At 37.1% G+C, this 13,686-nt stretch overlaps 1 protein-coding gene across 1 annotated transcript in view; it reads right to left on the bottom strand.

Moving 5' to 3' along the window:
* Positions 1–203: 203 nt before the first annotated feature.
* The window catches only part of LOC131062332 (hydroxyacylglutathione hydrolase cytoplasmic), a 192,492-nt gene continuing 179,009 nt past the window's right edge, over positions 204–13,686 (bottom strand). The window contains exons 6-7 of the mRNA XM_057995974.2: positions 947–1,123; positions 204–702 (exon numbers count right to left, since the gene is read on the bottom strand). Of these exons, the coding sequence (XP_057851957.1) occupies positions 628–702; positions 947–1,123 (252 nt within the window). The 3' untranslated portion in view covers positions 204–627. The remainder of the gene's footprint in view (positions 703–946; positions 1,124–13,686) is intronic.

Raw genomic sequence — 13,686 nt, 5'->3', positions numbered from 1 at the left:
TATGGATAATTGCTTTTACAAATAAATCATCAATTTGCATACCCAGCATACCTTGAAGCCAGACTTAGAAATATAGCATAAGGTGCTCATACAGATTTATATGTTTCTCAAAGACGATGAAGCTCTCTGTATGTTTACTAAGAAGATTATCTCTTTGCTTTCCTCATACATCAACTCAAATATAGTCAGGCACCGACCTCGGGGAACTAAAATTTAATGATTTTTTTATTTACCCTTGAAAATGAAAGTTTTTGAGAATCATTCGATGTCTCTAGTATGTAGAGAAAGTTTGTGCATTTATGAATTACTGGAGCATGTCTAGTTTTTACCAGAATATATTCTGCATGTGCCAAGTGTATCACCCAGGTTAATAGAACAGTCAGAGTTAATATACTTACAGCACTCCATGTTTATCTACATTTATCAAGCAGTAGAGTCAACAATTTGGAACTGGGAAGCCTCTTTTGGAGTCTCAGTTATCTATAACCACACGATAACTCTCTTTTACATGACTTACTGATTTCTCATATGCTCTTTTTTGTCTAAGATAGTCTTTAACATTACTTCATGATCTCTCATGTAACAGATGATGTCAATGTCAAAGTAATATATCTATTAGTCCTTATTTTAACCTTTCCAACCGTCCTTCATTTTCCTTATTTCTCCGATAACATGAACGGCAGAGTTATGACCTATACGATCCTGCACACCAAACCAGTTAAATCATCAATGGAATAACCATTTAGCTTTAGCTCATAATCAGGACTTTTGTGATCTTGATTCTTAATACATTCTATCAGTACTTTAAAAACATTATTGAGAAGTTCTTTTTCTATTTTGTTCCTAACAAAGGCAAGTTAATTAACTGAACTGCAGATACAATCTTGCTATTGTCGGAAAATTTTAGCTTCATTTAAACAATCAATTGCTTTTATTAATAAATTACCTTAAGTTCTGGAAGATCCACACGCATGAAGGGATTAGAATCCAGTTCATCCTGAATGGTTGATGGAACTGTGAATTTATTCTCCTTCCGTTTCTGTTCAGCCCATAAAAGTTTCTGCTTGATCCTCTCATTTTCTGGTTCAATGGTCAATGCAAACTGAAGATTCTTCACAGTATACTGCAGGAACAAAATGAGTTAAGAGTCAAGACACAAGACACAAGAAAGGTCTCCTATAAAATAATCTACATACAATAATAAGCAAACAACTGTTATATTTGATCTAAACTATAATCCGCATTCATCTGAATTTGCAAGAAATCTGTAATATGCAAATAAACATCACTTGTTTTTGCAAGCTATGGTAATCTTCTTATTTTTCATCTTTTATTTTTAACCCACCCTCCCCGAATGGTGCTATGTTTAAGTGACTCAACCACCCCAAGTTTTGACCTCTTGCCTTAAAGAAGAAATCAAGAGCTTATCACTGGCAAACCAGAACTCATGTTGTTATTTGTCTCTCTAATCATTGTGGCTTTCATGCATTATTTGATTCACTTGTGGTGTATTCGATTTATTTCCCATGACCTTTGAAGTAAAGAACCTTTTCAGCTACCGAGTGGACCTGCCTCAAATTTGATTGGGTTAAATTAAACTATGATGGAGCTGCAAAAGCAAATCCATGCCTTGCTGCTGGGAGAGTGATCATTAGGGATAGGGATAGTAAAGGGACTTGTTTGACAGCTTGTGCACAATGCTTGGTACTCTAATTCAATAATGTAGAAGAAGCCAAGGCTGCCTTCTGGGGTATTCAGCTTGCTAAAGATCTTAAAGTTTCTCATATGATTATTGAGAGAGATTCTCTTAATGTCACCAATTGTCTTAAGGCTCTCTCTTCACCCTCTTGGAACATTAGTAACATCATTAAGGACTCAACTGAACTTTTAACTTATCCTAGATTAGGATTGAGCATATCTATAGAGAAGAAAACAACTTGGCACATAAATTGGTCAAATGTGAATTGGGTTAGAGAATCTAAGGCATGGAGGAATGTGGGGACTTGTTGATAGTGTTTTTAGGCACTACGCAACACAGAATAAAATACTAAAGTATTCTATCCTCTCTTGAATAAAGACTCCCAAATGCTAAGTTGTGTGATCAAGTGGGACGACTCCGAGGTTCTTGAATGTCAGGTCTTGACGTGCTCTTGGATAGACTTAGTTGTATATGATGTGATATTGCTGGGATCACAAGGTGGACTTACGTTGAATGCTTCACTGCTTTGAATATTGCTGGAACGTGGGCTTTCACTTGATTAAAAAAAAAAGGAAAAAGGGATAGGGTTTAGAAAGCTATTCTAACTCTAAGAATGTAAGAGCAAAGGACAATCTTTGATGAAATTCAACTAAGTCCTGCTTTGACATACAACGAACATCTCCACAAGGCTAGTGCGATCTTTTAAGGATAGCTTTATGATTTTCAAATTACCGCTACAAGCATAGACACCATCAAGTTCATGCATATCAATGAAGAAGCGATAATTGAAGTTAAGCTTGGGTCAAATGGATCCAATTGACTACGCAAGGCACTTTACCATCGGCAAGGTGTTAGTAGTATGGATGTACGAATTTCACCATTGATCATACAACAAATTCTTCCATTAATCTAAAACAACATGAAAATCAAATTGAGAAGTAGAGACCATGCAAATTGTTGAATCAACACATAGAATTCACCATATCTTCAATGAATTTTACATGCTTCTTGCAACAATGTCTTGGCAACAATCTTTGCCTTCTCTTCTTGCTCTACTCTAATTGCTTACTATCTAATGTCTATTCACTATTCTCTATTAACTTTTACAAATGAAGAAGTGGAGCCTTATATATTGCTCTCATTACAATTGAATGGCTGAGATTGATTCACAATCAATGGACAAGATTGAAAGATAGAAACCCTATTGCAAAGCATTTAATGCTTGACCAATGATAAATTTACAATTGATGGGACACACGTCCTTTTTGAAAATTCGACCAATAGAAAGTGACGGTAGGTACATCGAACTTTGTGCCCACATGTGGTAGTTATCTCTTTGTTGGATGAGTCAAGTTCATTGAATCTGGACGCCTTCTCTTGATTAGATGTGATTGAATAAATGGTGACTGGGCACCACCTCAGCGTGTTTGATCTTTGTAAGTCATCACAAGTTGTAGATGAATGAGGCATATCTCTTGATACTCAACACTATCCAAGCTCGATCAATGAATGACTTTGCTCATGTTGATCTTCTAACTTTGATTAACTCTTCCGAAACTTGTCTTGTGTTGATCACTTGCATTCTTCAACTTCCATCTGGCTATATTGACAATGATTCTTGGATTTCTGAAGGAAATTCAAAATTGTGAAAATTTCCACCTTAAGTGCTTGATGTTGATTGCTATCAGCTGCCTTGTATGAGCTCGAGACTTGACGTGATGCAATGTCTTCCTTGGTTCTTGTCTTTGCTTACGTGATGAAATCTTGATATTGTATGTGAGTTGATATTCCTTCATCTTGAAGCTAATCTTCATTACATTCTTTGCATATCATCTCACTTGCATCAAACCCTATTCTTATCTAGGACGCCTTTGTGATAACCCCCATGATATCATCTGATACGAATGATTAAATAATGTTAATATCCTAAAGAGGAAATAAATCAGTAAATATTGTTAATTAAATAAGGTTAATATAAATAAATGATTAAAATATTAATGTATTTAATATATAAAATAATAAAGAAAAATATTACTAAATATATTATTAAAATATCAATGTATTTAATATATAAAATATTATTAAAATGATAATATATTTAATATATAATAATAAAGAAAATATATTTAATATATTATAATAAAAAAACAAGGGTATTATTAATGAAGACGAAAAGTGAAAGGAAGCGGTGTCATGGAATAAGGGAAGACACCATGGTGGCCCCCCCGCGGGAAGTGGTGGGACGGGGGTCGCAGCCTGGGCTGCGACCACCGTCACGCCCCTTCCTGCGGAAGGGACCCCATGGTGGGTCGCAACCCTCCAAGGGGTATAAAGGACAGCCCCCGTGGAAGCACAAGGGAGAGGGGGAGGACTGCGGCATAAACGGAGCAAGGTAGAAGGGAGGATCAGAAAAGAGGACTCTGGGAGCAGCAAAAAGGCAACAGCAATAGGTAAGTGGTTTCACAGAGGTATATATGAGTTAAGTAATGAATGTTTTAATTTATATGTTAATGAATGATTTTCATAAGTTAATTAACACGTATAAATATGTTAATGAATATTTAATTTATATGTTAATGAATGATTTTCATATGTTAATTAATACGTATAAATATGTTAATGAATATTTCAAATTTATATGTTAATGAATGATCTTCATATGTTAATAAATACGTACAAATATGTTAATAAATATATATGAATATGTTAATGGATATATGTAAACATATGTGATAAATATGTGTAAATAGATGTTATTGAATATATATTAATGAATAGTTAGGAATATACGTTAATAAATAACCGTGAATATATGATGATGGATATATTCAATATAGGTTAATAAATATTCCTAAAAACATGTTAATGAATAGTTTTCAGAATATATGTTATGGAATTCATGTTAAGTTAGGAATGGAATGGAAGAGATTTTTTTATTTGCAAATAGAATATCATTTCACAAAACTAATTTGAACAACTCTTATAGGTGAAGGATGACTCTAGCACGACAAACTCTCATCAAGGAAGACATTGCACTTCAAGGTATCCTAGACAAGAACATGGTTCATTCTAGACAACAACATAATATGTCCAAGGCAATGACACAAGGCTGTAATGTCCCTACTAGTTAGAGATCACTATCCTGCAAAACAGATTGATAGAATACAACAAATATATAAATATATAACTAATCTAACTTGCAATTTAACTTTTAACATACTTAATTAATACAATCACAATTCTTATCTAATAAAAAAGGATACGAATGCCATACAGAGGTATGTCCTTAGGCAGCCATGAAGCTCGCCTTCTTGGAACCCATCTTGGTTCCAAGCCATCCAGGAAATCGAAGGTGAATTCGATTCCTATCTTGGATGTAACTTCTTACACCCAAGCCATCCAGGAAATCAAAAGTTAATTCGATTCCTATCTTGGATGTAACTTCTTACACCCAAGCCATCCAGGAAATCGAAGGTTAATTCGATTCCTGTCTTAGAGTGTAATTTCTTACACCCAAGCCATCCAAAGAAGACCATATGTCAATTCCTTGCCTTGGATGATGCATCTCATCATCCAAGTCCTCAGAGGGACCGCCAGATCCGTCTCTTCTTGGATGAACTTAGTCAACCAAGCCATATATATGCATATAGATATTCAGTATATATACTGCCCTAGGGATTATCATAGTCCCTCCCTTAGACTAAGGGAGTTTCCTCCCTATAGCCTCTAATATATAATCACATTTTTACATTACAATTTACAATCCATTATCATTCTTAATTGCCTAGGCTAAGATTCATAAGCCTTGATTGAAACATGCTCATCTATACTAATGACAGCCCTTGTAAATGTTAAAGACTGATTAGAATGACAAAGGATCTCATTAGTAAGAGCGAATAGAAGCCAATCAGTCATGAGAAAAAGTGCGATCTGATACAACAGTGATAGAAATGCCTTATCTCAGCCTGTGATATGTGTCAAACAATCTGATATATCAGCTGCTTGATCTCTCCTCAGACAAAATGATATGATCTTGATCAGACAGAAGGACCACTGGATACGGGTGGATCAATGTCATTGTCCTATTTGGCGAATTCGCTTGTAGTCTTGGGTCTGATTGCCTCCTTCTGGAAATTCAGTGTGATTAGAAATGGTGATTGGTTGATCAAAATCAGATCGCTGGCTTCATAGTTCGTGGACCAGTTGTGATGGCTTGTAAAAGAGTAAAAGACTGTATTTGCTGTGGATGTCACCTAACACAATTGCCCTTGCTTCCAACTCAAAATAGCTGTTGACAATGAATAGTATCAATTGTGTTGATCACAAATGAGAATCGCTGGACCCTGATAAGAAATGAATGCAGTTAGCTGTGTCTAATATAGTCAATCTTTCTTCCAAATTGAAGTCGCTGTTACTAATTGCTCCTTGGTGAATGCACTATAGCTTGTAACCTTGGCATAACCCGGAACAACAATCGCATTCTAAAAAGATGAAGTCGCTGTAACTTGCTATCGCTGGAAACGGAATTTGCTGATCACAAAATCGCCACCTTAGATAGTAGATTCACTCCACTTTGACCCTAAATTGCTGTTGACAATGAATGTGGTTTGATGCTTCCTTAATAATAATCTTGATTGAAGAGGAATCACTGCCTTAATGAAATCAGTTGCAACATCGCCCTTGTATTGATCAAATGAAATGATCAATACACATGCTTATAGCGATGATACTTCATCACAGATGCCTGGCAACTTTCATTCAATGCATTGTAAAAATAATCAGCAATTTGGTTACATTCATTCAATGCTTGCACAGCTATCAATTTCGATTTTAAATGAAAGCACCTTATTCAAAATCGTGGTATCCATTTGAAACAAATCGCTTTTCCATATTTGAATATCTGGCAATCAATTCATTTATTGAATGAGGTTCGATCAATGCAAATATAGGAAACTTTGGACTTTAAAATCCAAGTCTAAAGGTGTTGCAACCTTTTGTGAATGCAATCAGCATGCATTGAATGCGTTGTAATCATCATTTATAGCCTGCGTGTAGAACTTAAAAATTCACATTAAATACAATCGCCTGGCTACACTAAATTAAATGATTTGTATTGATCTCTTCAAATCATGGTCACCATTTTTTAATGTTCATCACCTGTGCAGCAACCTCCATTAAGTATCATTCAATCAAAATCTTGAAATCGACCTTGAGTTTTGGATTTCACATCAAATATGGTTGTACAGACAACATAGTGGCATTTGACTTTCATTTATTGGGCATATCGTTGCTTGTTCATCAAATGGATCACTCTCTCCAAAGCAACATTATTTCTCTTCATCCTAAGGCGAACTTGGTTTGCCAGGAAAGATTGCTCCACCCATAGATCATCGTGGTCAAAGGGCAAGGCATTCTAGCCTAGAATGAGTGGCGTTCTAGCCTAGAACGGATGGCTTTCTAGCTTAGGACAACTTATGTTGTAGCCTAGAATGGGTGGTGTTCTAGCCTAGAACGGCTTGTTCTTGCAATTGCATAAATGCTCTATGTCAAAGGACAAAACGGTTCTAGTTTGGAACGACTGGTGTTCTAGCCTAGAACGGATGGTGTTCTAGCCTAAAACGAGAAACTTGTTTTCATGCCTTAGCCAATTTTTCTCATTTCATTTCCATTAGAGGAAGCAAAGATGTGAACCATTCACTTCCTAAACCTTGAAAACTGACTGACCTCACTTGAGAGACTTGACTTGATCGACTCTTGACCAACTACACTTCTTCAAATGAAAGGCAAATAGCTAAAAGACTCAAAAAACTACCCTAGAAAGCAAAAAAAGTGGGGGTCCCCATTTGCAATGGGGCGATGTGTGAAAACATCACAACAAGACTTTGCCTTCAGAAATTGTTGGAGGAATTGAAGTGAGATTTCCTAATGAATTTTTTTATCAATGATGGTATACACTTCTGGGCTTATAGTGTTATTATTCTATTCAAAGGGACCAATGTGCCTGATGTGGCTATTTGATTATTGATGACTCTCTAGTTTGAATTCGCTTGTGACTCCCATGAGAATTTCATTTTACCTTTCTTGCAAGCAGTCATTAAACTATTTTAATTTTTAATTATTACTTCCATAGTGTGTCATCATTCAGCTGTGCTAATTATTAAATCCAGGGTGTTGGCCCAGATTTATATTTAATCAAATGTCTTTTGGAGATCTCCATTCTCCTATTTTGGGATCTCTTGGATGATTGCATAACTGCGAACAGAAAGTTGGTTGTGTGTCAATGAAGAGGTTTGATACTATGGGTAGAGAAAGACCATGCACTAAACGTTCCTCTCGTGAAGAGCAAGAAAGAAGACTACACTATGGCATATTCACTGCAAGGATGGGCTTACATCTTTCATGAAGAAAATAAATGGGTTTGATCCCATGCTTTCAAGGAAATTTGGAATCTCTTGGAAAGGTCGGAGGCTTATAGTGAGGGGCATTAGCTTTGAAATCTTTGAAGAAGGTATAGCATGGCCACTAGGTTATCCATGGAAGGCTTGAATACTCATAAAGAAAATAAATCAAAGAGGAAGGACAGGGAGGCTTTCCTTGAAGGAAAGTAAAAACTAATCACATATTAGGCAAATTATCTTTGTGAGTCCATGCCTGCTCCTTAGGACAAGGTGAGTTACTATAGACAACTGAACTCCACCATCGCTTCTAATGACACATAATAACATCATTCCTAATGTTTCATCAACATCACCATGCTAATTAGCTAAATTTAACAACACTACCATACTCTCATCATCCTACGTAATTAAATTAAACATTTATTTAATTAAATCCTCACCACTCCACTTTTTGGAAATGTTGTCATTGATGTCATGTAGGTGAGAAGACAATGTAATAGAGAAGCTGTCATTGATGTCAAAGGGATTCATGTCAAACAAGTATGGATAAGTTTGTATTGATGTCAAAAGTGGAAATATTGTTATTGATGTCAATATGCAGCAATGAGTTCAGAAGACAAAAAAGATTTGTTGGTGCCTCAAGAAAGCTCCTTGTATTATCTTTGTAAATGAAGTTCATGCAATTGCAACCAAATTGTTTGACAGTGAAGGATATCTATATCGCAAAGAGACTATTGTATCCAGATTGTAGTCCATTTTTCTGACCAAGCAACTTGGATGTTAAACACAATGAGCAGCAAATGAATGCATACGTTTTAGAAGTTACAACAAATTAGAGTTGAATATTCTTGGCCTCCAAAACAAAAGACATAAAGATCGACTTCCATGAGAGACAATTCTTCTTAACTGAAAGAAAGCAGATTTAATGAAGATGTTAAAAGATTACAAACAATAATTAGTATTAAAGGTAGCCGACTTCGTGAACAAAAATGCTGGGTGAATTTCCTTCTATATGGCTGACTTCATTAATACAAAGTGGCAAACAGATATACAGCAGTCAGTTAAGACTACACTAAGTCTTTAAGTGAGTGGTAATAGAAAGCAGAGATTATATAAATAAAGGTAGCAACTATTTGATTACTGACATCGATCAGCAAAAGATGGAGTTGACTATAGAAAGAAGGTTATCAATTACAAATCATTTAATAGACAAGTCAGCAAATAAAACCCAATCCATTAAGGTAATTTGACAAACTGATAAGGTGATAATGATATACTTTGTTATGTGGACAAAACGATTCATAATCCAAGAACCAGAGCAAATTACATTAAACATTGTTAAGGTGTGACTTCATTAGGCAAGGAGGAGGAATTATTATTAAGGAAGCTCAATCAAGAATAATAAAAGAAAAGGTGCACTAAGAAGACTCTCCAAATGGTGCAAATTGCTAAGCCACGATTATTATACATGAGAAGGTGCAAAAATTATTACATGAAAGAATGCGACTAGAGGATCATTATTCAAGAGGTACGGTTTAAAGCAACATTTAATAAGACAGCGGTCTAATTAAACAAGAGATAATTAACAAAGAGACATGACCTATTTTGGATGTGTCCATTCGACAAAGTTGCATGGAGACGAATATGGATACAAATATGGGCATGGTATCAGATACAGTTACTGCCATTTTTTAAGATCCCCAATATAGATACGTCATTCATAAAAAGCAGATACACATATATTTAACACAATTTTCTAAGTTATTAAACGAGATTTTCATTACTTTAAAGCAATATAGACACATAATTGCTACATAAATCATTATAAGTTGATTTAACAATTTACAATATGCAAAAATAGTAGAGTTCCATTGGAAGATAACCCAAAAAATGGGTCACTGAAATAGAAAAAATTTCATTTGTCTTTCTCATTTGGTGTACGTTTTGTTATTTTTTTTTAAATGCATGAATGAAGTTTTTTTATTTTTAATTTAGGAAGATTCACGTCAAATTTTGAAAAAAAATCAAATCACACAGCATCCGACATGGTTTTTTGGGCACACGCAGGTACAATATCTGATGTGTATCCAGGCCCTATTGGATACGGGGATACATGTGCCCAAAGAGGGACAACTACTCTGCCATTTGATTGAAAGGTGATGACCATTAAGAAAATTGCCTCTCTTGGGGAAGATATAAGATCATATTGAAAATGGGAGTTAGGAGTGTGTGTGTGGAGTATTGAAAGAACATAGATTGAGACATTCACCAAAGAGAGAATGCATTATAAAGAGGATTAATTCAGAAGTGTCTATGAAGTTGATGAGCAGATTATAACGAAGAGATTGTGATCTCTTTGTAACAAATCTGTGACCAAGTTTATAGCAGATTTGAAGGTGATGTTAGGAACTTCATTATAGCAAATCAGTGAAAGAAGTTTGTGGCAGCCTTATAATTTCATAGCAGAATTGAAGAAGGTATTATTGCAGATTTTGAAGGAGGTGATTGTGGTCATACAGTGATAGGTTCATAATCAAATTATAGGAAATTTGTGGAAGACAATATAACAGATTTGTGGAAGAGATTTATAGTAAATTGTGGATCCATCATCTATTGATTAAGCAACGTTACTAATGTGGAAATTTTAATAAGGGTTTGGTGCCTCTAAATAAATGACGGGTTGGTCCCTCTAAATTTGTAAAAGAAATTATTACATAAATCAAGTAATTTGTTGTGGTTTTCTCCCGCTATGGTTTCCACGTATATCTTGTGTTCTATGATAGTTAGATTGTTGTCGGGTAATTAAGCATTAAGGTAAATTGTGTTAGCATCGGCAGTTAACCCGTTGGTTGTTGGCAGTTGGCACCAGGTAACTAACCAAACTCCTTTATATTGTATCTGTTTCCAATCTTTGGACATGCTATTGTAGTCGAACATATTACTATCATTGTATGTACTGGCTTATTATGAGTCAATAGAACACTTGTGAGTTCCATATATTATGTGTACTTCTGTCATTTATGCAATGTCTTAACCTGACACCCTACGGGGAAAACATCTGGCGTCGTTGCCTAAGTAAAAACCTAGGAGCAACGGGGAAAAGGACGTACTACATGGCACACGGATAATGGGACAACCATTACCAGAAGGAACGAGTGACCCTAACAGAGAACCCGAAGAATTGTTCGAGGGGGAAAAGACACTCACGAAGGATTTCTCCTGCATCCTACAGGCGGCAATCGAAAGTTATAGAAACGAAAATCGCCATGAATCGCCTAAACTCAGCGAGTCCGAGTTCGAGTCATGCTCACCGAGTCTCTGGGACTCGCACTCGCACTCGTCCGAGTCTGGCGAGCGAAATCGCCAAACTCGCCGAGTTGGCAAGTTTGGCTCAAACTCGCCAAACTTGGCGAGTCCTGAGCCCCAAACTCGGCTACTGGCTGGTTTAAAAAGTTTTTTTTAAATGAATGGTATCGTCTTTGTTCACTACAACCTCCGCCTGAGAATGAGAAAAATTAGGGTTACAACATGCTGCCCCTCGACCCCGCCCTGTATCGCGACAGGGAGCGCGCAAGGGGCGATGCTCCTTGACCCCACCTTGGGGGCGTTGCCCCCAAACTCCTGTTGAAAAATATGGGGGGAAATCGCGTCGATAGAAGTAGGGAAAATTTAACCTCTGAGTCTGACATTGATTGGATCGACCAAGTAGATATAGAGGCTGAGACTGTAGCCATGGCAGAGGAGGAGCGGAGAGCACGAGCACAGACAGGTGATTCAGAGGCAGATAGTGACACGGATGTTCCTGATGTTGGTGAGCATGGCATGGTGTCACGGGGAGCGGCTATGGCTGTCGAATCATCCAGGACCTACCTTAGACGCCTTCGCAGGGGGCCGGGGCTGGAGGGTGCAGGCTCCTCTAAGCCATAGGCTTGTAGTTGTATTTACCTTTGGTATTTGTATGAAACATTTGATGATGATCATATGATGACATGGATTTTTTATTCCATGAGTTTTGTAATATTGTATACATTTGACAATATTTATATATCTATGTTTGTTATTTCCTTTAGCTACAATTTGCGTTTATGCTTATGTGATTGATGTATACTTGTGTATGTAATCAAATGAGCCGAGTTTGATGATGTTATTGTGTCTTTAAGGTGTATTCAATAAAGGGTGCCTGAAACAAGTTTTAAATCTTTAAAAATCTCTAAATTTCTTGAGTTTTTCACTAACCCAAGTCCAGCCGAGTCTGGAGTCGAGTCTGACGCCGAGTCCCGAGTCCGAGTCCGAGTCAGCCTTGCTGAATCCAAGCCGAGTCCGAGTCCCGTTTCTTTGATCGAAACACACGTACGGAGGGAAGCCACCACCAAAGATGTCCCAGAAGATGTTGTGTGGAGTTCGCTGGGAGTAAGCCCCACTGTGAATCGGTTGATGAGCGAACTGCCTAACCTTTTGGCACAAGGATTTTTGGCTCTCCAAAACCTAAGGGAAGACATCTACCGAGAGGACCGACGAAAGCAAATTCTACAGGAATTTAGGGAGCTCCAAGAAGATGAGCGCAATACATGAACTCTGAAAGTCAGAGAGAATAAATAAGAAAACCCCCATTGTAATAAGTATGTCAGTGACATACATTATGTACGAGGGATGAAGTAATAAAAGTGTTCTGTTTTTTAATTTGATGTCTTGTTTTAACCCATGAAGAAAGAGTAGAATTAATGCCCAATCTGTTAAATAAAGACAAATACAAAAAAGAATACGTAGCCGCCCAACGAGCACTAATTCTTGAGCAACAAGCCGAATGAAGGAGAAGATTCAAAAAGGTCGCCGAGGAAGGAAGTGGTGAAAGTGGCAGCCATGGTTCTGGCAAGGACCAGGAATCTGTGCTAATCGAAACCACAAGGAAACGGTTGGCGGATTTGTCCCTCACATTGGAAGAGATCGGCGACGGAAGTACGGTGGACCCGTACACACCGTTCAAAGGAGACGAGACCAAGAGGGAGATGAGAACTGAGACCGAAAACAGGGAGACTAAGGGTACCGTTGCAGCCGAAGGTGTCCGAGAGACACAAGGGCACGGTACAAGAAGTAACTTGTTCGGTTCGGGGTCATCAAACCCTGCCAGTCAAAGTAACCCGGGAAGAACAAGTGTGGCTGCTATGGAAAAGAAGAATAGAAGAGTTAAGATGCAACAAGAGGACTGTTAGATAAGATCCAGATCCTCAATAGTAAAAGACTGCAAGCACATGAAGCTAGTATCTCACAAATGTCTCCATGAAGTTAAAAAGTTGGGAGAGTAGGAATGGAATCACAAAGCCTTAACCACAAAACCTATGCTCAAGTTGGGCAACAATGGACCAGTTATTGAGGTGGGTAGGACCTCCTTCACTTTTGGCTCTACTTACCTGAGGGGGGCTTCATTAAGGTGTTGCAATAGATATTACCATAAGAAACCAACGTTTACCCTGATACAAACCATACCTGATGCATAGTGTACCCTTATTTTGGTTGTCACTTTGTACCTATACACTAGTTTGCAATACTCAAGATCAAGCAACTTATTAGATTAGATAAACTACCATATGA

Source organism: Cryptomeria japonica, chromosome 5 (assembly GCF_030272615.1).
Source record: "Cryptomeria japonica chromosome 5, Sugi_1.0, whole genome shotgun sequence".
In the NCBI taxonomy this organism is placed as follows: domain Eukaryota; kingdom Viridiplantae; phylum Streptophyta; class Pinopsida; order Cupressales; family Cupressaceae; genus Cryptomeria; species Cryptomeria japonica.
The sequence above is the reverse complement of the archived record's forward strand: the minus strand, read 5'-3'. Positions and strand labels throughout refer to the sequence as shown.